General features: G+C 44.7%; 1 protein-coding gene across 1 annotated transcript in view; it reads left to right on the top strand.

The window, feature by feature from the left end:
* Nucleotides 1-6,788: 6,788 nt before the first annotated feature.
* Racgap1 (Rac GTPase activating protein 1) overlaps nt 6,789-26,062 on the top strand; it is a 30,688-nt gene continuing 11,414 nt past the window's right edge. Inside the window, exons 1-9 of the mRNA XM_057791906.1 lie at nt 6,789-6,898; nt 15,074-15,161; nt 17,126-17,331; nt 18,564-18,700; nt 20,186-20,255; nt 21,917-21,970; nt 23,677-23,757; nt 24,312-24,429; nt 25,203-25,333. Of these exons, the coding sequence (XP_057647889.1) occupies nt 15,077-15,161; nt 17,126-17,331; nt 18,564-18,700; nt 20,186-20,255; nt 21,917-21,970; nt 23,677-23,757; nt 24,312-24,429; nt 25,203-25,333 (882 nt within the window). The 5' untranslated portion in view covers nt 6,789-6,898; nt 15,074-15,076. The remainder of the gene's footprint in view (nt 6,899-15,073; nt 15,162-17,125; nt 17,332-18,563; nt 18,701-20,185; nt 20,256-21,916; nt 21,971-23,676; nt 23,758-24,311; nt 24,430-25,202; nt 25,334-26,062) is intronic.

The following is a 26,062-nucleotide window of genomic DNA, read 5'->3' as shown; positions in this document are numbered from 1 at the left end:
AGTGGAGACAGTGTGGGGTAACGGGATCGTGGTAACCGGCCTTAGGTTCTTCCAGCTAGTAATAATGGACCCACACAGTGTTAGCCTCTCTGCTGGTTTTACCTCTTCTCAGGCTGTGTGCGGCCCAGATATTGTATGAGGAACACTGAATGAAGCCTGGCTCACGGTAGCCTGATAAGAAACACTGATCTTTGGGGCAGGAGAGATGGTTCAATGTTAGGACCCCTGGCTGCTTTTGTAGAGATTCAGTTCCCAGCACCCACACAGCAGCTCACAACCATCTCTAACTCCAGTTCCAGTTAATCTGATGCCCTCTTCTGGCTGTTTTGGGCAATGCATACGTGTGGTGCATAGCAATACATGCAAGCAAAACATACACATAACATATAAACAAATAAGTCTTCTTTTAAAAATTGAAGAAAGCCGGGCGGTGGTGGCGCACGCCTTTAATCCCAGCACTTGGGAGGCAGAGGCAGGTGGATCTCTGTGAGTTCGAGACCAGCCTGGTCTACAGAGTTAGTTCCAGGACAGGCTCCAAAACCACAGAGAAACCCTGTCTCGAAAAACCAAAAAAAAAAAAAAAAAAAAAATTGAAGAAAAAGAAAGAAAGCAATCTTGATCCTGTCCCTGGCCCCAGTACCTCGCCTGTCCCTGGAGGCTGGGTGGAAGTTGTCTCATTCCTTATGACAGCAGGGTGACTCCAGAGGGTGCCTGTCCCCTGTGGACATGAGGACTGGATGACCTAGAAAGTAGACACAAGCAGTAGCTCCTTCTCAGACCCCTGCCCTGGGAAGACCTTTCAGGGTCTGTGGGAGGTGAGCTGATAGCTGCCCCTCTCCACATAGGACTGTTTGACAGAGAAATGGCCAAATTACCCTCTCCTCAGAGAGACTATGTCCCTACAGGGAACCAGACCAGAATCAGGGATCCTAGGGCCAATAGGCCCGTCTCTAGCAGGAGCAGTCTGGATCCTCACAGTGCTGCCCATTTCATAGCCCCTAGCTGCTTCCATTTGAGCTCACTCAGCTTTTTATTTTCTTCAGCCCCATTTTACAGACGAACAAATGAAAGCTGAGGATAAGGACTGAAGCAGCAGGCAGCCTGCCTGACCCCAGGCCTCTGGGTGTTGTCTACTCACACGGTCCATGGCTTAAGAGTCTGAATGACTGTTCCAGGCTGAGACGTAACCGGAGGTTGGAATCCCAGCCTCCTCTCCGGGCCCCAGAGCAGTGTTCTTTCTGCTTCATCATCACACTGTGCTGGATAGAAAAACTGCCTTGGGGAAACCAGTTTGGCAGAGGAGAGGGAGAAAGGAGGGGTGGACAGGAGGAGGGAGCTGGAACCCTGCGAGTAACTGCAGAGAACAGGGTCGATAAGGAAATGGGTGGATTGGGACACCAGGGTCCCCAGTTGACTGGGGATGGGACCAGCCCTTCACACTGTCATGCCCAGGCCTGAGGCTGCAGGCTGCCAGTGTTCTTCTTTCAAGACCCCTCGAGAGCCCGAAATCAAATATTCCTCCTCCCTGGCTCAGACAGCCTTATTGCCATTGACAGCAAATGTATTGCTCTAATCTTTTCTCATTTTGCCAGGATGGGCTCCATTCTGACCCCCCTGCCCCAGTCTTTAAGGCTTCAAGGAGGTGGGAGGGAGGCAGGAGCAGAAGGAAAGGTGGGAGGGACAAGCAGGACTCGGCTGTCAACGGAGTAGCTGCAGCGACCCTAGACTTGTCATGGCCCGCTCTTTAGCGTGCTGAAAGCTCCTAGACACATGGAGGCACCTAGGGAAAGCCAGTCCCTCAACCCAAGGGTATCCCCATGGAAGCAGGGTGGGCCACTTGCAGGACAACAGACCTCTGCAGAGCACTGCGTGCGTGCGTGCGTGCGTGCGTGCGTGCGTGCGTGTGTCCTCCTGCCTATCTGTGTGTCTGTGTCTGTCTATGTCTATAGGTGAGTATGCGTTTAAGGGATGATCTACCTGCCTGTCTGTCCCACTGTCATCTGCTGCCCAGAGAAGCCTGGCCAAATATGTGTATTGTTGCTCCTTTGACTGTTTCTCCTTCTGGCCTTCTCTGCTGAGGCGTTCTGTAAGGGTAAGGTGTGGGGTGGGGAATGGGACTAATACACTTAAGAGCAGATAGTTTGGGGAATAGAGATGGTATCTGAAGCCCAGATAAGGGATAGAGAGGGTTAAGAGGGAGCGGGGCTGGGTGTGGTGGCGTGCACCTTTAATTCTAGCACCTGGGAGGCAGAGACAGGTGGATCTCTTTAAGTTTGAGGCCAGCCTGGTCTACACAGTGAATTCCAGGCCAGTCAGGGCTACACAGAGAAACCCTGTCTCAAGGAAAACAAGGCGCATATGTGTATGCATGCGATTGTGGGAAGAAATTTGTAGCTCAGAGGCAGAAGTGGGGTACTGGTGATGTGAGGCAGGAAGAGCAGGTGAGCGAGATGTGGTCATAGATGTGGCGTGGTCACAACTCCAGAGCAGAGGGAGGCGAGCCAGCAGTCACATGTGCCGGCCGGAGAAGCTAGAGGTGAGTGACTGGGGACTGGAGGTCCAGGCTTCTCATTTGTTCTGCTAAAATTTATCCCGAGTGTGTGTGCACACACGCACATCTGTTTCTCCCAGCACAGTGAAGAGTCCTGTCCATCTCTTCATGAATCTTTAGGTTGGGCTGGAATGTTTTCTGTGTCCTCTTAGTTTACTGGCAGAATGGGGCCTTAAATCTGTGCCATGGGTGTGTATACACATATACACACCAAATTCTCTCGTGAAGTCCCCCGGCCCTTCCAGAAGCAACCTTTGGTGGAAATGGCAGAGTTGGAGCAGAGCCTGCAGGGTCGGCAGGAGAGGGAGTGTAGCGGAGACTTTCTGCCTCCAGCTGCTGCCCCCTACCGCCAGGCAAGTATGTTGTCCACTTTGAGAAAGGCTACCTGTCTTGTTACACAGCTTTCTGTCCTTCCTTCCTTCTTTTCTCTTCTCTCAACACCCCTGACCCCATGGTTTCTTTGTTATGTAGCCCCGGCTGTCCTGACTCACTCTGTAGACCAGGCTGGTCTTGAACTCACAGAGATCTGCCTGTCTCTGCCTTCTGAGTGCTGGGATTAAAGGCTACCAAGCCATGCTTCTTAGTTCTTTCTTGTCTGAGGATGGCTGTGGTGGATTTGGGAAACTCTACTTCTGGGTTTCCGAAGTCTACTTGAAGGAAGAGAGGGATAAAAGTCATAAAAATAGCTGGACTGAGACTGTAGTTCATTTGGTAGAATGTTTCTTAGCAAGAGGCCCCTAGGGTCAGTGCCCAGCAAGGCCTAAGATAGGGTGTTCAAAATCATTCTTGGCTGCCTGTGAGTTCAAGGCCAACCTGGGCTACATGAAACTGTCAAAAGCAACAACAGACAAGAAACAGACAAAATCAGCTAATATTCTTGGAGCGCAGCGTGCACCTAGCTCTGAGCTGAGTTTTGTAAACAGTTTGATTTAATCCCCCAGACAGCCATTACCATTTAATACTACCATTACACCCATTTAATGCTCAGGCAAGTGAAGAAACAGAGTCCCAGGAACTACATCTAGCTAGTTTGAACTGGTATTAAGGTCTCTCACGTCCTTTGTGAAAATCATTTACAGTCTTGTCCCCACACTTCGAGGATCCTTGCACTCCAGCCACACTGCCTGGATTCTCCATTTTTTCTTGACCTGTCTGTCTGCTTCACATTTCACACTTTGGGGTTGGGTTCTGTTCGTTTTTTTGGACTTCACCCTCAGTGCATCTGCCTTCAGCTCACCTGTCCAAAACAGTACCCAGCTGTCTTCTGAGTGCTGGGATTAAAGGCTACCAAGCCATGCTTCTTAGTTAGTTCTTTCTTGTCTGAGGATGGCTGTGGTGGAATTTGGGAAACTCTACTTCTGGGTTTCTGGGTTACTCAGAGGCTGTCTGAGACCAGGCCTCTGCCCCTGCTGCCTTTATAAGTGCATCACGCATAGCCTTCTCCAGGCAGTGTGTGTGTGTGTGTGTGTGTGTGTGTGAGAGAGAGAGAGAGAGAGAGAGAGAGAGAGAGAGAGAGAGAGAGAGATCCTCGAATAGATGCTCAATTTACATTTTTGGAGAACTGGAGGAGGAGTCTGAAAAGACACCAGGAACAAAGGAGAAGGAACTGAAAGGTACAAGCCGGATTTGGCGGGTGATGTGAATAGACAAAATGCGCGCTGACCAGCGACTCCAGTGACAGCACCTCTGTTCTGACCTCAGGCTCCTGGCCTGGAGAGGTTCGGGCGAGGTGGGACGGGGCTGCTGGGCAAGGGTCCTCGGTCTCCAGCTCCAACTGGAAGAACTTGCCCAAGGACGGCACTTTTCCTCACATGGAAGCCCTTTCACAGACTTAACCACTCTCTACTCGCATCCCTACACTGCTTTCTAGTCTCCAAAAGGCCGGAGACAGAAGAACCAGATTAAAAGCCTGAGCCTTCAATAAGCGGCAGAGTCGGGATCGAAATCCATAGACCTGGAGCCTTTGCTTTTCCAGGTTCAAGTGCACCCAGCATGTTCCCTATGCAGAAAACTAAGTGGGGTGAAAGGATTTTAACACCCCACCCCTCGGCACCATACCTGCACACACACACACACACACACACACACACACACACACACACCATTTTTTTTCTCCTCACCAGACTGGTGCAGCAGACAAAGGGGGTTGAGTAGAATGGTGCTTGCTTCCGGTGGAGGTGAGCCACTCCCTAGGCATCATTTGGAGCTTGTAGATTGGGTGATGGAGTGGAATACTGTCACCATCTTGGTTGAGCTCAACTCACCTGCACGTAAATGAATGTTTTTTGGGGCTACCTACAATGGGAAATGTAGTGGTAAATCAAAGGCATTCTGCTGCTGTCCTCCTGAAGCTGACGGCCCAACAAGCAAGGCAAGGGGCTCTTACTGAGCATTTACTTCGTCCCGGGACGCATGCTGAGTGTTACACGGACATCTGAGTTATTCCTCTGAATGACCCAATAAGACAGACATTATTTCTGCTTATAGACGACTGAGGCAAAGCACAGCTAGCATGCAGAAGGCCGTACAGAGGTAACCACACACAGGTGCGGTGACTCATGCGAGGCGGGCAGCAGTGCTTAGAGTAAAAACATAGATGTCTCTGAAGAAAGCAGTTAAAGTCAAGCTGTCCAGAGAAGACGGAACTTAGATGAAGGACGGGACAGAAAGAGTGCTGAGGCAGATGGACAGCAAGAGCAAAGCTCCGAACGCTAGAGTTTTACTTCGCTAGTTTGCTAGCCCTTGACGAACTCTGAGACCCATAAATAGGAGGGGCTAGGAAGGGCGGCTAGAGCCCGGAAGCCCATGTTAGGCGAGCCCTGTTCAGGACTTTGGTCTTTAATAGGAAGGTGAGGTGAAATAAAGTTATTAATGGTTTTACACAAGGAAGAGCCGTGGTTAGATCTGCTGTGGTTGTTTTAGGCTGGCCTGGAGCTCACTAAGTAGCCAAGGTTGGTCATTATCTCTCACTCTCCACTTCTCAAGTGTTGGAATTATGGGTGTGTGCCACCATGCCCACGCAGAACTGCCTTTTTTAACGTCACCCTTGGAAAGAGCTCAAGGAGGGGTACAGCTTTCTTGGTGGTCGGACTACTGAAGTGGACCAGACTGGTTACAGTAGAGAAGTCAGATGTGCCTGGTCTGGAGCCCACTAGACCAGGCTGACCTTGAATTTACAGAGCTCCTCCAGCCTCTGCCTCCTGTGTGCTGGGATTGAAGGCATGCATCACCACAGTACCTGGCTCACTGTTTCTACTATGCTCTATCTATCTACTGGGATTGAAGGCGTGCACCACCACAGTACCTGGCTCACTGTTTCTAGTATGCTCTATCTACTGGGATTGAAGGCGTGCACCACCACAGTACCTGGCTCACTGTTTCTAGTATGCTCTATCTAACCAGTATTTTGTCAGGTTGCTGGTATCTAGTGAAGGAATTCCAAGACAGATAAATAACAAAAGAATACAACGATTGAGAGTTTGCTGGCACTCGGTTGTAGGGTAAAGGGCCTTTCTGATGTTGGGTTCGAGCCTTTGAAAGTTCTAAAGCTTTGTACCAGCATAATGCCAGATTTTAAGTGCATTTATTAAACGGGATTAGAACACTTCATTTTGTATTTCTGTTTGTTTCTTGGAGCTGTCTCCCTCATTCATGGCTACTGGAAAGCTGAGACCACATGATCTCTATTTCTCTGATTCCAGCAGAGTGCTAGCTATGAAGTTGGCATACTTACTGTGCATCAAATAAAAGTCTGAATGAATACGTGAATGAATGAAGGGATAATTATAGCTCAGAAAATATGGTTAAAATGATTGCTACTCTTTCTCCTTCTGGAATTCTTCCTATTCTACAGTGAGACCCGAAACTATTCAGTTATTAGTTTCCAAGAGCCCTATTAGCCTGCCCCGGGGAAACAAGGAGGCAAGAATAATATGCAATTAGTCAACAGGTCATTAGAATAATTGCAGGAAAGGGAGCCGAAGTCGGGGGCGGGGAACCTACACGGACCACAAAACACCCTCTACCCCCTCAAAACACCCCACAATGCCCCCACCCTAACTGTGCCCTTAGCCAAAATGGCCCTTTTCGGCGACTCCCTAACGTAATGCGCATGCTCATCTCCAATTCTTTTGCTCCCGCCCCCTAGCCCTGACGCATGCGTTGTCGTGAGGACGATGTTCTCTGATTGGCTGGTCCGCGATTTTGAACCGGATCTGGCGGCGCGGTTCCACATTGCCGTTGGTGAGGCGCGCCGCGAGCGGTCAGCAGCCCTCCTGGGGCGCGGCGGCCGGAGAGTGAGTTCCTCGGGCCGGTCGGGCTTGCGGGTGCGCGGGACCGGGAGCCTCGGTAAGCCGGGCCGAGGCCACGAGCGGGCGGCCTGGAGGGGGGCTGCTCTGGGCGTTGCGTTTTGGGCCAAGTCAGGGGCGTCCTTTTGAGGCGTGGCCGAGGGGTGTGGGTGTGGTTCCCCTGAGGTGGTCTTCGCTTCATGCCTGGCCTGGGAATGGCTGGGACGGAGTTTCCTGTGACCCCTTCGGAGGAACAGGTTTTTCCGAGGGGGAAAGCACTGGTGTTTGAGGGGCCTAGGCGGCCCAGAGTTGTCTCTCACGAGATTACTTAGAGCACCCCTAGTTGTGAAGAATTGGAGTGTTGCAAATTCGGAACCTTGACTGTCTCCGGTTATCTTTAGGTCCCCCTTTATTTTTATTTATTTATTTATTTATTTTTTTGGTTGTTTGAGACAGGGTTTCTCTGTGGTTTTGGAACCTGTCCTGGAACTAGCTCTTATAGACCAGGCTGGTCTCGAACTCACAGAGATCCGCCTGCCTCTGCCTCCCGAGTGCTGGGATTAAAGGCGTGCGCCACCACCGCCCGGCTAGGTCCCCCTTTAATAAGAATTCATTGACCCGCTCTCACCGACCTACCGCCCTGAAGCACGTTTCTGACGCTGCCGGATAACAGCTTAGTCACAGCTCCATCGAGAGAAAAGTTAAGGCTCCCATCCGGTAGCATCCCAGTCGTGTGTAGGAGGGTTAGTGGAGTCACCATTTATCTTCTAAAGTTCTATCACACCTAAGTTAACTGTACCCTGTGTGAGTATGTGTGATGGTGTCCTCTGTAGCCCAGGCTGGCCTTTTGTGGCCAAGGATACCTTTGTACTTCTGATCCTCCTACGTCTGGAGTGCTAGGATAACGGGCATTACAGGATAATTGGGAGGTCTCTAGTGTGGTCCACCATGCCCATCATTTGCTGTGCTGAGGACAGACGCCAAGGGGCTCATGCATACTAGGCAGGCATGGTGTCAGCTAAAGGCCAGCACAACTGCACACTTCCTTAAGTTCAAGTAAGATCGTCTTCTACTTAAGTCTTGAACAAAATATGTTGATTGATGAAGCTGGTGTGCGCGTCAAGCTGTGGGTTGCTGTACAGAAAGGGAATCCGCTGTATTAGGTTTCAGTCTGCTGAGAGGTGATGATCTCAGCTTTCGGGTTGGTGAAAGGTGGTAGACTTTCTTTTTCTTCTGTGTATCCCTGGCTGCCCTGAAATCATCTATAGGCCAGGCTGGCTTTGAACTCAGATCTGCCTGCCTCTGCTTCCTGAGTGCTGGGATTAAAGACATAGGCCACCACCACCATGTCCTTGTCATTCATGCCGAAATTTCATCTGATGTCACAAGAAGGTGACTGGTGAATTAGTGGAGCTAAAGATCACCTGAGATGATTTGGCTCCAGATCTGAGACGGTCTGTCTAATTCTCCACAAATACAGGAGTTCTAGTCAGCCTTATAGAATCCTTAACATTGGCTTTTCTTTCCTTTGGGAAAACATTTTGTCAGTATTTATCAAGAGCCATTTAAGACTTTTTTTTTTTTTTTGGTTTTTCGAGACAGGGTTTCTCTGTGGTTTTGGAGCCTGTCCTGGAACTAGCTCTTGTAGACCAGGCTGGTCTCGAACTCACAGAGATCCGCCTGCCTCTGCCTCCCAAGTGCTGGGATTAAAGGCGTGCGCCACCACCGCCCGGCCATTTAAGACTTTTATACTATGATCCATTAATTAAAGGCTGTTGCAAAGACTGTCTCCTTAAAGACCTGAATACCGGTCATGAGGAGGTTCACTCATTCTGTGACTGTGAAGCATCCGGCAGTGTTCTAGACACCAGTGGCTCTGCAGCAAACAGTAAAGTAATCAAATATAGTAGATGGGGTCAAATCTTTGCAGCAAAATAAAGCTGCCATTTCCGAAAAGCTGCAATTTTAAATTAGTAGTTAGCAGAGACGTCACTGAGAAGTAAGTGCAGATTCCTGGGTGTGTGTGGGGAGGGGAGGGCAGAGGTGGGGGGTATGACGACAGACAGGACAGTGCCATGCTAGAGACTGCAGGCAGAGGGTAATTGAAAAGCTATTTATAATTATCTAAATCCAAAGGGAATGAAAAAAGATAGTAGCCCATCAACTCATTTTATTTATTTATTCTGTTGTTTTGTTTTGAGACAGGGTTTCTTGGTATAGACTTTGTTGTTCTGGAACTGCTCTGTGGACCAGGCTGACCTTGAACTGACACTGACCCACCTACCTCTGCCTCCTGAGTGCTGGGATTATAGGTGTGCGCCACCGCCCAGCACCCATCAACTCTAGTGCTTAATTGAAACAAAGTGCTGGTAATCAAAACATGAAATTGTGTGTGCCTTGCAGTGTAGCTCTGATAGTGCATGGTGGACAAAGGGTGTAGATTGGATGGCGAGGGTTTTGTTTCACTGTTTAAAAGGTGTCATTCCCCAACGTATATTACCATTGTGAGACTGTTTTTATGTCGGCCTGAGCGTCGCAGATGACAGAGTTGATTGAGATCATTAGGAAAAGGCTTTGGGGATTAGTGAGACTCTAGGCGTGAAGACCCAGAAGATCTAACAGGACACAGAATGCCTGTGTGCTGAACTTAAAACATCACAATTCAGTTTTCCTTTCCCTCGGTTTAGTCTTCACTCATGTTGAGCCCAAGGCATTCTGTTTACTTTTTCTGTAGTTGATTTGCTTACAGGAACAGCTGGTCTCATGGTAGTAGCTCTTCTGCCAGTTGGATGGAGCCTTTGGTATGGAGCAGAAGCTGGGCATTTAGGGAGATGAATTGTTCTCAAGTGCTGTTGAATGAACGCATCCTAGTGTTGAGCTTGTCTTTGGGAGTGCCTTTCTTTGGCAGCAGGAACCCTACATTGTTAATTTCTTGGGAATCTCTAGAACAGCAATGTGTATGTATAATAATGTTTTTGATTAGAACACTTTGTTGAAGTGGGCGGTGGAGGTGCATGCCTTTAATCCCAGCACTCTGGGGGCAGAGGCAGGTGAGTTCGAGGCCAACCTGGGCTACAAGAGGTAGTTCCAGGACAGGCTCCAAAAGCTACAGAGAAGCCCTTTCTTGAAAAACAACAAACAACAACAAAACACTTTTGAAAAGAAAAAAAACCCAAGCAATCTGCCATTGCTTTGTTTTATACTATATAATTCTCTTGATGCATCTAAAATACTTGATATATAGTTTTCTTAATAATGTTTGTAGGATGGGTATAGATGCTTTTTCTAGGATACCCTGCAGAAAAACCCGTAATGGTCTGTTGTTCTGAAGGACTGTCTGTCTCTTTGCTGGGTGATTGAAATTAAATTGGGGCCTCAAAGCAATAACAGCAAGCTGAGACTCTTTTCTCCTGGTGTTGCCAAATTGCTCCCTTAGGGATATGCACAGACCGGGACTGTAACACAGTGACTCTCCACCTCGGGGCTCCCCATCAATAACAGCTGAGATTCTGGGCACCTTTTTGTTTAAAGTGCTACATAAACTGATTTCCTCGCTCCACACGGGCTGTTGCTGCATTCTCAAAGGCAGTAGCCTCTGCCGTGGAAGTGACAGCTGCTTTACAGCTGAGAGCCACGCTCTGCTACAGGACTGTTATGTCCTTTCACATCAGTGCTCCCCTAGCCCTGGGGCTAAATAATAAAGGGGAGGACGGAAGTGTGGCCCGGCAGGAAAATTAAAATCACTCTCAGTCGGCACTGAGAAGGACAAGGAGGCCTTACCTCTCCAAGTTACAACTGACTGTGAGGTATTGAGAGCTAGTAGTGATGCAGAGGGATAGTTTCGTCACCTAGAAATAATTCCTGAGAGTCACTTCTGCAGAATGTTAGAATATAAGGCCCCCCAGCATATAAAGAGGAGTATATTTTGCTAGAACCAGATTTTATTTCTCTTAAGCAAACCTGTATTATAGGGGGGAAGAACTTTCTTCAGAACTAAGAGCCTCATTGAGAACATCTTGTCTGACCCCGTCAGAAGTTTGTCGTCTTTTTTGGTCTGTATTCTAGCTGACATCTGTGTTTACACACATAGACACATGAGTCTGCTTTGCATGACTGTCAGGATTTGCAGGTGTCTGAGAAGATCTTTGGCATATATGGTCGATACTTTTCTGACACTTCAGTGTGTTAGGGTGGAAAGAAAATAGACTTTGGACTCAACACCTGCTTTTCACTGTGCACTCAGTATTTAGTCACTTCATGGTTCTGAGTCTAAATTGTCTATAAAATGGCAGCTTAGTTAATTAGATTCATAGGAAGGAAAAATGTGAAACGTCAAGTTTAGTACTCAATTCACAGGAAACGCATTTATTAAATATTATGTAGCACTATTTTAAAAAATAGTCTATGTTTCTGAATTTCGTGGTGCCTCATGTGGAGACAGTCTAGACGACTTAAGGGGAATCACTTTTTCAGAACCTAATTAACAGTCGTCAGACCCCAAACAACACAGAGTGCACTTCGTATTTCCATAAGCTGTGTTTTTTGTTTTTTGGAGACAGTGCTGTGTAGCCATGGCTGTCTTGGAACTCATTCTGTAGACCAGGCTGGCCTCGAACTCACAGAGATCCGCCTGCCTCTGCCTCCCAAGTGCTGGGATTAAAGGTGTATGCCACCACTGCCCGGGATTGCATTGGGATTTTAAATCACTGTCTCCTAGTGTGCCTTGAGAACAGCTGAGACTTTGCCTGCACACCAGCTACAGTGTCTTGTAGAGTCTGGTTTGTGGAATTGGGCTTGTTCTCAGGAGACTGTCTCTTTCCTCAGCGAGGCAGAGTGGCTCATGTCCTATAATATCACCACTTGGGTGGACTGACGTATGATTGCTGTGGGATCAAAGCCAACTTGGGCAGTCTCAAATAGCCCTTCTCTCAAAACAAAACTCCACAACCACAGCCAACCAGCTTCTAACCGTACTCTTTGGAGTACACAGGAACCAGAGTAATTATGAACTAAAGAAACTCGAGTTAACGTGAGGATTCTTTTTTTAATCCTGCTGCTGTAACAAACAAAGTACCTTAAACTGGATTGGGTAATCTATATTTATTTTGTGTGTGCACACGGGGACCACATCACCCTTTAGTGATGCTCCTTAGGAGCTGTCCTTCTTGGATGTTTTGCCTTGTTTGTTTGAGATGGGATCTTATATGTATCCCAAGCTAGTCTTCACTCGGAGATCTGCCTGCCTCTGCCTCTCCCTCCCTAGCGCTGAGACTAATAGAATGAAAGGTATGTGTGATCACGCCTGGCCCAGTGTCTTGGTTTTTGGACAGGGTCTCACTGAGACCTGGGGGTGAGCTCTGAGTACTGTTGCTTCCCCAGTGCTAAGATTCTAAGTGCACATGACCTGCTCATCTTAGAATTTCTCTTTTTACATCTTGTGTGTGTGGGGTGCACATGTGCCACAGCATGTGTGTGTTTAACTTCATCATATTTGTATGTGGGATTGAACTGGGGTTGTTAAGCTAACACAGCAGGATCCTTGTCCTCTGAGCCGCCTTGGTGGCCTGCACATAGGTTTTTACATGGTGCCGGGGACCAGACTCAGGTTCTCATGCATGTGTAGCAAGCACTTTATGGATGGAGTTATCTCTTTATGCCTGAATAATTATTTATTTCTCAGGGTTTAGAAAGTCCAAGATGAAAGTGCCGTGGGATTGCTTGCTAAGGATTTTCTTTCTTTCCTTGCTGATGCCTTTTTGTGACCTTGTGGCAGAAGAGCAATAGGGCCACCTACTTCCTTCAGGCCCTCCTGCATGAGGACACTAGTACCTTAACATTCTAGTCCTGCTGCGGAGGGAATTCAGTTTCAACATCCATTTTGGAGGGACACAACCAAATCATAGAGGGAGTCAGGTCAGGTCATATTGTCATTTAAGATAACATTTTTGGTGGTTGTACTTTGAGACAAGGCCCTGCCGTATTACCCCCTGGCCTGGAACGTGTGGCCATCCTGCCTTTATCTCTAGTGCTGAGCTTGCTACACAAAGCACCACGCCTGCTTAAAATGAGGTTTTTGCCTGGTGTGGTGGTACACACCTTTAATTTCAGAGGCAGATCTCTGGGTTTCCAGTCCAGGTCTCAAAAACAAGACTGTCCCCCACCCACCATTTTCAATATCATAATTGCTGCAGAATCTATTCTCCTGAACCCCTTAGAAGTTTTTATGTTCTGAATTGCAGGATATACTTATGATGCTGAGATAGGAGAGATCAATATTCAGTGTTACAGTTGCTGACTAGTGGCCTCTGTTTTTACTGGGAGCCAGAGATCATCATTTGAATCGATCCCGAATGTTCTTCCTTGCTTCTGTTCTACTGCACTGTGTGTGGACCTCTCCATGACTCCCATATCCTTCCTGCTGGCCGTAATGCCACTCTTACTTTGTTCTACTCTGGGAGAAGATGTTTATAATAAGTCAGGACAGGAACCAAAAGCTACGGAGAAACCCTGTCTTGAAAATCAAAAAAAAAAAAAAAAAAAAAGTCAGTTAGTCTGGTTGCTTAGCAGCTTGCCACAGTTAGTTGCTTAGAACCAGATACATTGTTGCCATTTGAAGAGCATGTTCCAGCCCTCTTCAGGTTACACTGCAGACACACTTGGAACTGATAGATTTTTTTTTATAGCAGTTGTTTCATGACTACAAATGAGTATTTCTATACTGTTTAATAGAAAATATTTTTATGCTCATATATTCCTTTTCTGTGAGGTTTTGCTTGTTTGTTCTTTTTTTGTTTTTTTTACTGTCATAGCTTGCAGTACAATCTTGCAAATATTTGCAAAATCACTAAAAACTCAAAATAGAGTTCTGAAGTTTTTATTTAGATGCATAGAGTAACTACCTGAACAGAGCATCAGGGGGTGAGAGGAATGTGAGGGTCTTCTGATGTGTTTCTAAGAATATTTCATTTTCAGGTGAAAGTCACTATTTTCTTCTCTTGATAATTTTTGTCACATTTAGTAAATGGCTTTTCTGATGACTAAAGAAGAACTTGTTTTCCTAATCCATTCCTTGTTGAAGTCTATTTGGGGAACAGAGAGCTGCCTAAAAGGCTGGCCTGAGTTTTTAATGCTATATTAGTAGGTCTCTGGGAGGAAGCACAAAGCCTGAAATTGTCTATACAGAGCACACAACAAATGGCTTTTCCTTTGCCCTTGTCCCTGGGAAGGTGCTGCATTGTCTCTGGCGCAGGGTGGGATAACATAGTCCTTCGCCTGCACTCAGTATAAATTTACTCGACACAGTCCCTGCGTGCATTCCAGCAGAGAACCCCACACTACAGAAATAATTCTTATGCTGCTGAGCTGGCAGTTTCCCCACTTAATCACTGTGTGATGTCACCTGTGCCATTGGTGGGAAATGTGCTGACCATGTCCTGCCTTTTAAGAGACAGTTGTGACAGGATATTAGCTAAAAGTGAGGTCAAAATAAACAGTTCAAGTCACATTATAGGTTTTCAAAGTCTGAAAGATTATAAAGTAGCAAAAAAATGTTAAATTAGATTTAAAGAACCACATTGGTTTGTGGTATTTATAGTCCACTGACATGCTCCTTCCTACTGAAAACAATTAGCACCAGAATCATTATAAGGAGTGGGGATTGGCATAGAAGTAAACAGAGGTGTATGTTGTCAGTGGTCCAATGGTTTTCTAGTTCATAAGTAAGCATTAAACATTGCAGCTTTGGTCTGGCACATGCTTGTAATCCCAGCATTTGGAATGCTGAGACAGGAAGATTCTGAGTTCAAGGCCAGCTTGAGTAACTAACTAGTAAGACCTCATCTCAGAAAATAAACAGCAGCAGGGGCAGGGGAGAGGCAAAAAATGAAACAAAACAAAGACACTAACTTTTTAAAAATACAGATTAGGGTCACAAAATTGTTGGCTTAAGATTCTTGAAATGGGAGCCGGGTGGTGGTGGTACATACCTTTAATTCCAGCACTTGGAAAGCAGAGGCAGGTGGATCTCTGAGTTTGAGGCCAGCTTGGTCTACAGAGCTAGTTCCATGATAGGGCTGTTACACAAAAAACCCTATTTTGAAAAACAACAAAACAAATAAACAAAGAGTCTTGAAATGGTGGCTGCCAATAGGAAAGTCCAGGTATTGGTAGATTGTTACTGAATTTTCTGTAAGGGGGAGAAGGCAGCTTCCTTAATGTATATTTGATTTCTTGGCAGAAAATGGATACTACAATGATGAATTTGTGGACTCTGTTTGAGCAGCTTGTGCGCCGGTTGGAGATTATCAATGAAGGAAATGAAAGCAGTAAGTCATTCTGATCTGGTCTCTGGAGGATGGGGAGGGAGGACGGGTGAGATAAGAAGGAAACCAATCAGATTTCAGCATTTGGTTTGTATGATACTGACTGAAATGGCTGAGATCTGAAGGTTGGTGTTCTTTCAGTTTCCCTAAGAAGACAGTGATGGCCAAAGGGTGCTGAGCACTCGTTTCAAAGGACCATTAAAATTTATTCTATGTGGGCTGGAGAGGTGGCTCAGAGGTTAAGAGCACTAACTGCTCTTCCAGAGGTCCTGAGTTCAATTCCCAGCAACCACATGGTGGCTCACAACCATCTGTAATGAGATCTGATGCCCTCTACTGGCCTATAGGATATATGTAGGCAGAATACTGTATACATAATAAATAAAATAAAAAAAAATTATTCTATGTAACTCATTTTTATTTTTTTAGTTTTTTGAGACAGGGTTTCTCTGTGTAACAGTCCTGACTGTCCTGGCGCTAACTCTGTAGACCAGGCTCAAACTCACTGAGATTCACCTGCCTCTGCCTTCTAAGTGCTAGGGTTAAAGGTGTGCACCACCATCATCCAGCTATATTACTCTTAAAAAAAAAAAATCCTGTGTATGTGGGTACCCATGGATGCCAGAAGAGGGCACAGGAACTTCTGGAGCTGCAGTTACTGGTGGCTGAGAGCTGTCTGACGTGGTGCTGGAAATGAGCGCAGGCCTTCTTTACCACCGAGCCATCCATCGTGGTTTTCAAGTGAACTTTACCCAACTAGCTAGTTTGCTTGCTTTCTTGCTTACCAAGGATCTCTTTCCATAGAATAGTTGGTATTAATTACTTTCTTTCTTTCTTTCCCCTCATCTCCCTGACTGTCCTGGAACTCTCTCTGTAGACCAGGCTGGTCTTGAACTCAGAGATCCACTGACCCCTGGCTCCCAAGTGTTAGGATTAAGATGCATGCCACCACACCCAGCTGACTGGGTTCTTTTGAGTGAATTGGTATACCAAGTTGGAAGTTCAGTCAGATTAAAATTGCTTGTATGTTGTACATTTCTGTACATGGTTTAAATTTGTATAGGAAAAAATGCTCTCTCTACCTAAAAATCTGCTGACTTTATGTGAATGTGGCTTAGTTTTATCTGTAAACAGGGTTTGACCAGCAGTAGCCACAGCTTGGAATCTTCCAGTATGTTGCTGGTGGAGAGTGATGCTTGTATATAGGTTGAAGTTAGCTCGGGAATTGAAGGCACTTGTGCGTATTGTAGAGCGGTCTTCACCAGCAGCAGGGGATAAAAATGAATGCTGCTTGGGAGTGATTCTGTCATTGCAGATGTTTGAGCAGAGTCCCCTTTCTACTTCAAGTGACTTTCCAAGAGCTTGTATGATCATTTCTGCTTTTACACTAGAGTATTACTTCCTTCCCTCGAGGCATTGTTAAACAGCAAAAGCAATTGGCTCTTTACTTTCTGATCAATATTTGTATAATTATTACTGAATAGAATTACAGGCCTTAGATATCTGTAATATTAATTTACATCTACTAGAGCGTATTGTAGCAGTTGTACTTGAATTTGCTGTGTAACTCTGGTTCAGCAATGTGTGACTGTAAAGGAGGCTGTTTTTTGTTTTATGTGACTGTCCTGGTGTGTGACGGCTGCCCCAAAGGTATTCCTCTTTGATTGCCTTCTGTTCATGAGCTTTCAGCGTTTGTGACATCTGGAGCCAGGTGACTAATGAGTTATACTCCATAGCAGATGCCCTAGGTAAGCCAGAACTGTGTAGCCTATTGGATCAGGAATTGCTTCCCTCTCAGTTCTTATCCAAAGTGACAGAACAGGTTTGTGCCTGGTCATGTTCAAATATGTTTGACTATAGTCTAGCAAGACTTTATATTTGGGATGAAGCTAACTAACTATAGGCCTGTTTGTTTGAGCAGTTGTAGTTTTGCTGCTTGGATTATTGAAGTTTTTATCTGTCCTCAGTTGAATTCATCCAGGTTGTGAAGGACTTCGAAGATTTCCGGAAGAAATGTCAAAGAACCAACCAGGAGCTGGAGAAATTCAAAGATCTGTTATTGAAAGCAGAGACCGGGCGGAGCGCTCTGGATGTTAAGCTGAAGCATGCGCGTAATCAAGTAGATGTAGAGATCAAACGGAGACAGCGAGCTGAGGCTGAGTGTGCAAAGCTGGTGTGTACGCCTAGGATGTTAGACTGGTGATGGGCTTGGGAGACATCATTTGATAATGTTTCTCTTTATCAAATACACCCAGTTCCCCTCCACATAAACAACTGAATTGTTTGACATATTGCCTGTGATTAGAGATGGAACTGCAGCTTGTGACCTCTGTTTTTTCAGCTTGAAATTAATACTTATTTTCTCCTTTAGATTTGAAACTGTTTTTCACTAGACATATTTCAAATGAGGGGTATAACAAAATGGCCAAGAATGTAGTACAGTTGGTAAAATGCTTGCCTGACATGCACAAGGTCCTGGGCTCCAGCACCTCAATTTTTTTTTTCAAGAATTAAAATGAGGGAGAATAATAATGAAATTCTAGAATCCTTATCAATCACAATTTATTTGCTATTCTGCACGGGTGGGTGGGCATCTTTTGAGACATCTTTTGTTCTACTGGACAACTCCTGATGGGCTGAAACTCAAGGATGATCCTCCTGCCTCTGCTCTGAATACTGGGTTTAGAGTTGTATGCCACCATGCCCATCCTATATTGTTTATTATAAATGCCTAGAATATTGTTCTCCTTTTATGAATTGGTGGCACTGGCCTGCTGTCATCGATACAGGCAAGGCAACTCTAAAGCTTTATCATTGCTCTCTAACTCAGGATAAAGGGCTAGATGTAGTTAGTGAGTTGAACAGTGTGACTGGCATACGACATTATTCTTTTGATGTAGCAGGAGGGGTCTGGTGCAAAGGAGAGTTTTAGCTGAGGGGACTAAGCCATCTTAGCTCAGTGTTAGATGCCTCAGTGAGCCTAAATTGTCTGCATTGCAGCTTTGTATCTATTTTAATGTATTTAGTTCCATTATTTAGAAAAACATGCGACTGCTTTGATCTATAAGAGGCCAATAATTGTACTGATAAAAACAACACTTGAAGTATTTTTGCTATGAGAAATCTATTTTGGAACTCTTATTCTATATCACTGTCCTTTTGGATTAGCAGTTTGATCTAAAAATCTTATAGCAGAGACCCCCTATTCTATATGGAGCTGATTTTCCTCATCAGAAACCAGCCACAGCCTGGCCTTGATGTAAATTAATATTCTATTGTTGTCATGCCTTCCTGAAGGCCCACTTGTATAATGTTGTATTTTAATGTTGTCTGTCTGTCCCATAAATTTAAGTGGAGCTTTCTTCCTTGACTAGTTACGATGTTTTACTCTGCTTTGGTCTGTAGGAACAACAGATTCAGCTGATTCGAGATATACTCATGTGTGACACATCTGGCAGCATTCAGCTAAGTGAGGAACAAAAATCAGCTCTAGCTTTTCTCAACCGAGGCCAAGCACCCAGTGGCAACTCTGGGAACAATAGGTGGGGAGCTGCATCTGTTATCATCTGATCACAAGCGGCACAGCCGTCAGAAGTCCTGTCATCTGACCCTTAAATGTACTGCTTCTGGGATGTGTGCTGAACAAAGCAGAAGAGCCTTAGGAGTAGGGCGGTGGCGGGGCACATAGCCGCCCCCATTTGCTGTTTTTTTAAACTTTCCTTAGGATGTTGTTTCACCAAGGGTGCAATTTTGATGTTGGTGTTAAATTGCACATCAATAACTAATCCTGTGCATTGCGGAGAATGCTGAGGTGAAAGTAGGAGTTCAGCAGTGCTCACAGTGTTTATTCTCCAGAGAGCTGCTGGTAGCCATAGAGTCACTGAAATAGTTTCAGCCAGGCTTTGCGTGTAATACTCCCAGTACAATAAGTAGGAAAAGACTTAGACTCTCAGGGTTATTTGTTTTGTTTGCTGTTTGGTCCATGAGGAATCTTGTTTGGTAAGATAGGGTCTTAGGGTATAGCCCTGGCTAGCCTTCATTTATTGTTTATACTGAGCTGCCCTTGAATTCATAGAGACCTACCTTTCTCTTCCTCCTGAATGCTGGGTTAAAGCCATGATGCTCCTATGCCCAGCTCACATGGAATCTTTATAATTAAGAAGATATGGGAACGTTATTTTTTTTTAAAGTTTAAAAAAATTATGCGTGAGTATAAGGTAAGCATGTGTGCAGGGTGCACATGAAAACCAGAAAAGAATAGTTATAATAATAGTTGGTCTCCCGGAATGAGAGCTGTAAAAGACTGTAAGCCACCTGGTGTTTGTAGTGTGAGGTCTTAATCGCTGAGTCATCTCTAACCCCCGGCAGGGTCTTACATATCCCACCCCAGGCTGGCCTTGAATTCTTTAGCTCGTGCCTCTCAAGTGCTGCAGTTATTTCATGGACCACTGTATTCAGCTTAGACTTAATGTCTTAAAAAGTCAGTGCTGGGGGCTAGGGATGTAGCTCAGATAGTAGAGTACTTGCGTAGGATGGTTCAGTTCTCAATGCTTTGTAAACCGGACATGGATGTGCACAGCAGTAATCCCAGTGTTTGGGAAGTAGGGGCAGGAGAGTCAGATGTTCAAGGTCATCTCCAGTTACGGGAAGTTACGGGAAGGACAGCCTTGTAGCAGACAAAAATATCAAACCAAAAGCCCAGTACTGGGTAATATCACTTGTAGGAAATCTCAGACTCAATTGGAATAAAATAGAACCTCAGTCTGCTTCCTTGTAGTATACACTCAGCAAGAAAAACCCTATAGCCCTGGCTGTGACACTCACTTGCTGCTGAAGCCACTGTGCTGTTCTGCACTCACAGTGCTCCATGGAAATCATGCAGAGCAGCTCACTGCAGCTATGGCTTCAGCTTGTGCTTGTCTGTAAACTCGCTCATGTTACCTGACCAGTGGGACTTTTCAGGGTACTGGTGGCTTTTATGTTTTATGGTGTCTCTGTCTAACACTGTGTTATTGTTTTTAATCCAGACTATCAACCATTGATGAATCTGGTTCCATTTTATCAGATATCAGCTTTGACAAGACTGATGAATCACTGGTAATAAACATTTGATCTCTAGAGTTTCTGCTTTTGTTAACCTGCCCTGTAGGATCATCCCTGCTCCTATCCTTGCTGTCCTTTATGATTCTTTCATTGATGATTTGTTACAGATTTCGAACTGGCAATTTAAATTATAAACTCACACAAGCTATAAGACACTGGCTTAAATATTCATTTTCTGGAAGAATGTGAAATTCAGGATTTGCTGTGAAGTTGAATTTATCTGAAGGGTCTCTGGGAGGCACCTGTAATAACTAATGGTGTTTTAACTTGTTAAAGCCCTAGCTAGAGGTAAAAACTAGCAAGATTGACCAGGCAAAGTGTTTTAATTTTGAGATTGGATCTCACTATGTAGTTGTAGCTGTCCTGGAGCTTGCTAAGTAGATGCAGGTAAGGTTTATTTGCTGCTCCTGAAGTGAATGGACTTGTACTTTATTGCCAGCATAGTTTGTTTTTGAGGGAAGCTTAGCCATCCTTCATCTATTAGAAGGAAACTAAAGTCCTTGGGCTCGAGCCAGAAGGATAGAATTTAAATTTCTTGGCATCATATTATTCTTTGATTAAGCAATGGCTGCTGTCTAAACTTGTTACCTTGCTTTTGTCAGCAGAACTGGTGAAATTTCTGAATAAATGGTAATTTTCAAAAACCTACTGACATTTAGTCTCTAATGTTCAGGAGACTGGTAGTCCACTGGCAGTTTATCATTTCTGTGGGAGGCTGAAACCTAGGAAACAAACCAAAGCACAGGAAGTTGTTAGTGTTTGGTTTTTGATGGCAAAGCAAGTAGCAAGTACTTACTACATTCCTGGGAGTGTAAAAACTCAGTCAGAGTTTAGCCAGAGAAGCAAATGTCCATTTTAAGGATATAAATATTGGGAAGCCACCTTTTGAAATAAAGAATTATATAGAGTAGGTCTGGGGTATATAATCAAGCATATCAGGTGAGTTTTGAGGAAAACCTCTACTGTGATAGCTGTTATAATTAGAGCTGATCAACCAGTAGCTGAATTACTTGATCATAATTGGGGAAGTTCAATTCACGTTTCGTTACTGTTCATTGTATGTGCTGCTCTCAGATACTGTGTTTTTAGGGGTAACCAGGAGTAAGGGAAGTACAGGTAGACACCAAAATGATTGCCATGGTTACAGTAATGGAAGTGAAACTAGTCTGTAGTAAAAAGCATAGACTTCAAAGGTAAATCGTATTTAGGATCAAGAAAGAGTGATATTGAGGGTTAAAAACATAAACTAGCTTCTTAGGGCCTGTTGGATGGAATATCCAGTTAGACAGTAGCAGTCACGTAGGGCAAGAGTCACATCTGACATGGTCAGTACAGTGTCTTGTATTCTCTAGGTTCTAAAACTAATTAGAAGAATAATCAGGAATAAAGGACCAGGTGCCTGAAATATCACGACAGGGGTTGGTTGTCTGACCTTTTTCTGTCTCTGTGGCATTGGTTCCTGATTCTGTTACTGTGGCTTCAATATTTGAAGGAAGCCTGCTAACTGGAGCTTTGGAGCAAACTTCAAAGACCGTCCAAATTTCCCTCTCCTGGGGTTTTAAGTTAGGTAGTCTGACTTATTGATGTAAATTTATTTGTGTGGGATTTATGAGCGACCTAAGCAAAGAAAGAATAACATTGTCTATTTCCAACAGGACTGGGATTCTTCTTTGGTGAAAAATTTCAAAATGAAGAGACGAGAAAAGAGGGTATGTCTGTGTCTTCCTTGCCTTCCTGGGCGGGGCTTGAACCCGTGCTCCCATGCACACTCGGCAAGTGCTCCCTCTGTAGCCGCTGTCACTCTTGTGACACATTCACTGAGTTCTCAGGATGTCCTTGACTTACTGTGTAGTAAAGCCTTGAATACTCCTGCCTCCGCCTTCTAAGTGGTTGTTGGGATTATAAATTTATGCCATTAGGCTCAGATGTTTTACAGTTTACAAAATAAGGGTTTTTGCCAGGTGTGGTAGTGCATGTATTTAATTCCAGCACTTGGGAGGCAGAGGCAAGCGGATCCCTGAGTCCAGGACAGCCAGGGTTACACAGAGAAACACTGTCTTCAAAAACAATTTTTCCCCCTGGCATTATGTCCCATTCAATAAGGAGATTGAGTCAGAAAGGTCATGAATTTGAGGCCATTCTGGGCTATTTATCAAGTTTGAGACCAGGTTAAACTACATTGTGATATCTTATTTAAAACAAACAAAACAAAAGCAGGGCTGGAGAGATGGCTTGCAATTAAGAGCACTTAGCTGCTTTTGTAGAGGATCTGGATGGTGTTTCCAGGTGGTGACTCCCAAATGTGTGTCACTCCAGTTTCGGGGGATCCAGAGCCTTCTCAGAGCCTCCTTGGGCATCAGTCTTACATGTAGTGTTCACATACATGCTTAGGCTGCTCATAATATAGAAATAAATATTAAAGAAAAACCAACCAAACGAAAACCTATTAGTAATAGTTTTTCTTTTTGGGAAATTTGGATACAAAACTATATTTCTGGCACATCTTTAGACATTGTTAAACAAAAAGCACAAAATGTAGGTCAGCTGTGGTGGGGCACGCTTTTAATCCCAGCACTTGGGAGGTAGGGGCAGGTGGACCTCTGAATTAGAGCCCAGCCTGGTCTACAGAGTTTCAGGACAGCTAGGGTTACATAGAGAAACCCTGTTTCAAAACAAACAACCACAAAACACAAATGGATTAATGCTACTGGGGCAATACTTCTTTTATTTAAATTTTTTTCCTTTTTTTTAAAATTTATTTTATGTACATTGATGTCTTGCCTGCGTGTATGTCTATATGAAGGTGTTGGGTCCCCTGGAACTGGAGTTACAGACAGCTGTGAGCTGCCATGTGGGTGCTGGGAATTGAACTGAGATCATCAGGCTTGCACAGTAAGCAACTTTACCCACTGAGCCATCTCATCAGTCCTGCAGGGGCCATAGTGATACTGCTTAAAGTAGTGACACAGGGCAAGAGTCCTCTTTATTTCACGAGTCTGGGCTACATCTCCATATAGTAGAAGAGAATATGTTTGGATTATTTTTGAGTTGTCATGTGAATTTTTATGCAGGACTTTTATGCTCTATTATAAGCTTCAGATGCAATGTGTATATAATGGGATATGGAAATCTTATCTGGGCTGACATGCTTAGGGTATTTGATGTGTTTCCAAAGACTTCGTGTCCTTAGATAGGATTATAGTTCTCTTTCTGATGTTGTCTCCAAAGCTTGTCTCTTTTCTATAGCACTGAGAGCATTTTTGTGTTTGTTTAACAAACAGGCATGAGAATGAGCATTGCTATTTGTTGTAGCCCTGGTTCTTAGGACTTGCATGTAGTTGCTGATAGGACTGTTGTGTTTTCTGGGCTTCAGTTCTACTTGAAACTAAAGTTTTGGTCTTTACTCCCTCTCTAGCGCTCCAACAGTCGGCAGTTCATTGATGGCCCTCCTGGGCCTGTAAAGAAAACCTGTTCCATTGGCTCTACAGTAGACCAGGTAAGAGGAGTCAGAGCCAGAGAACTGTGATCCTAAATGCACCAGGGATTAGTGGCTTTGCAAGGTAAAATGACAGTCAGTATTAATGCAGTGTTATTTTGAGAGAAGTTGAGTGTTTTTCTATGTAGTAAGATCCTCTCTTGTCCATGTGAATGGGCTTTGATTAAGAGCAACCAGTGTCAGCCAGGTGGTGGTGGCGCACACCTTTAATCCCAGCACTCGGGAGGCAGAAGCAGGTGGATCTCTGTGAGTTCGAGGCCAGCCTGGTCTACAAAGCAAGTTCCAGGCCTTTAATCTTAGCACTCTAGAGGCAGAGACAGCCAGGACTACATAGAGAGATCCCGTCTCAAACAAGAAAAAGATGAGAACTTTCAGCTATAGGTTTGATTGTATTTCGCTGTATATGTCCCCCTGCAGTGTTTAAGATTTTGACTTAAGGGCTTAAGACTGGAATATAAGTCCTAACTTGGGATTTGGGGATTTTTAACTACTGGAAAATACCTATATAGAAACAAAGTTAGTTTATCTTTCTTTCATTATGGCTTCTGTTTCAGGCAAATGAATCAATAGTTGCAAAAACTACAGTGACTGTTCCAAGTGATGGTGGACCCATTGAAGCTGTGTCTACGATTGAGACATTGCCATCTTGGACCAGGAGTCGGGGGAAATCAGGTCTGATGGATTTATGACTAAATTTGGTCACTGTCTCTACAGTGCTGGATGTGGAGGCACGCAGCTGTAATCTATTTAATCACTTGGAAGCAGAGATAGGTAGATTGAAATTGGAGGGCAGCCTGGGCTTCATAGTGAGTTCAGGATCAGTTTGTGGATACATGGTGAGACCAAGAACCAGAAAACAGGGCTGGTGAGATGACTTAGCACTAAAGGATGCTAGCACCAAATAGTGGATTATGGCCATCTGTAACTGCAGACTAGGGAATCTGACATCCCTTTCTGGCCTCCTTGGGCACTACACACACGTGCATAGATCAACTGAGGCAAGACTCATACACATAATTAATAAAATCTCAAAAGAAGTTATAAAGAAGGAAAGGAAGGAAGAAAAGCCAGGTGTGTCTCATGTCTAAAAGTAAACCATGAAGTTCTGAGGTAGGAAGATCAAGCATAAGTTTGAGGCCAGCCTTGGCTACCAAAACTAAATATAAATAAATATACTGGTTGAAATTGAGAGTGGGTTTCTTAAAAGCCTCTTGAGACAAGGCTACCCGCTTGCTGCTGCCCTGGTGTGTGTGCTGTCCTTTACTTCTGGCTGGTCAGTCTGGTGTACCACTAGTAGAAAATTGGAAACTGTGTATTCACTATTTATTACTAGTTATATTAATAGCAAAATTAAAAAGGAAAAATATGAAAATTAAAACAAAAGTGGGATTAAAATACAGGATGAAAAATTTTAGGACAAAAGTTTAAATTTGATTGTTTTCTAGGTCCTTTGCAACCTGTGAACAGTGACTCCGCTCTGAACAGCAGGCCCCTGGAGCCAAGAACTGAGACAGACAATTCAGGCACACCTCAAAATACTGGAGGCACACGCCTACATGACTTTGTCTCAAAGACGGTAAATCTGGGATGACTTCATTTCCTTTGAGGCAGTTAATTTGTTTTTGAAAATGGGCTCATTCTTGTAGCCCAGGTTGGCCTCTAGCTCTGTTGTGCCTCCTGCTTTAACCGCCAAAGTGCTGGGCTTACAGCACCTCACCACCACTCCTATTTATCTTCGTATTTGTAGGGAGCAGACGCCATTTTGTATTGAGCTTGTTTATTTCATTGTTTCCGAGATAGGGTTTCTCTGTGTAGCCCTGGCCGTCCTGGAACTAGCTCTAGAGATCAGGCTGGCTTCAAACTCAGAGAGCTGTGCCTGCCTCTGCTGAGAATACTGGGATTAAAGTTCTGCTCCATCAGCACCTGACTAATGTACAGATTTTTAAGGCTACTTTTCATCAAATTTGCCAATATTCGATAGCTCATGTGACTCACATCCTAATCAAGACATTATATATTATTTTATGTCCATAAAGTTATCCTGCATGATATTGGTGATCTTAATGTGGGGATCAGCTCATTTGGAGCTGGAGTTACAGGTGATTGTGAGCTACCCAGTGCAGGTGCTGGGGATCCAGTTTGTGTCCTCTACAAGAGTAATGAGTGCTCTTAATCACTAGTTGTCTCTCCAGCCCCACTGGCAACTTTCATGCTGGAGTTACAGGTGTGAGCCACCATTGCCTGGCTTCATTCATCCGTTTAAGTCCACTGACATTTAGCATATTCATAGAATTGGGTATTTGTC

Source organism: Chionomys nivalis, chromosome 17, assembly GCF_950005125.1.
Source record: "Chionomys nivalis chromosome 17, mChiNiv1.1, whole genome shotgun sequence".
Taxonomy (NCBI): Eukaryota; Metazoa; Chordata; class Mammalia; order Rodentia; family Cricetidae; genus Chionomys; species Chionomys nivalis.
The sequence above is the reverse complement of the archived record's forward strand: the minus strand, read 5'-3'. Positions and strand labels throughout refer to the sequence as shown.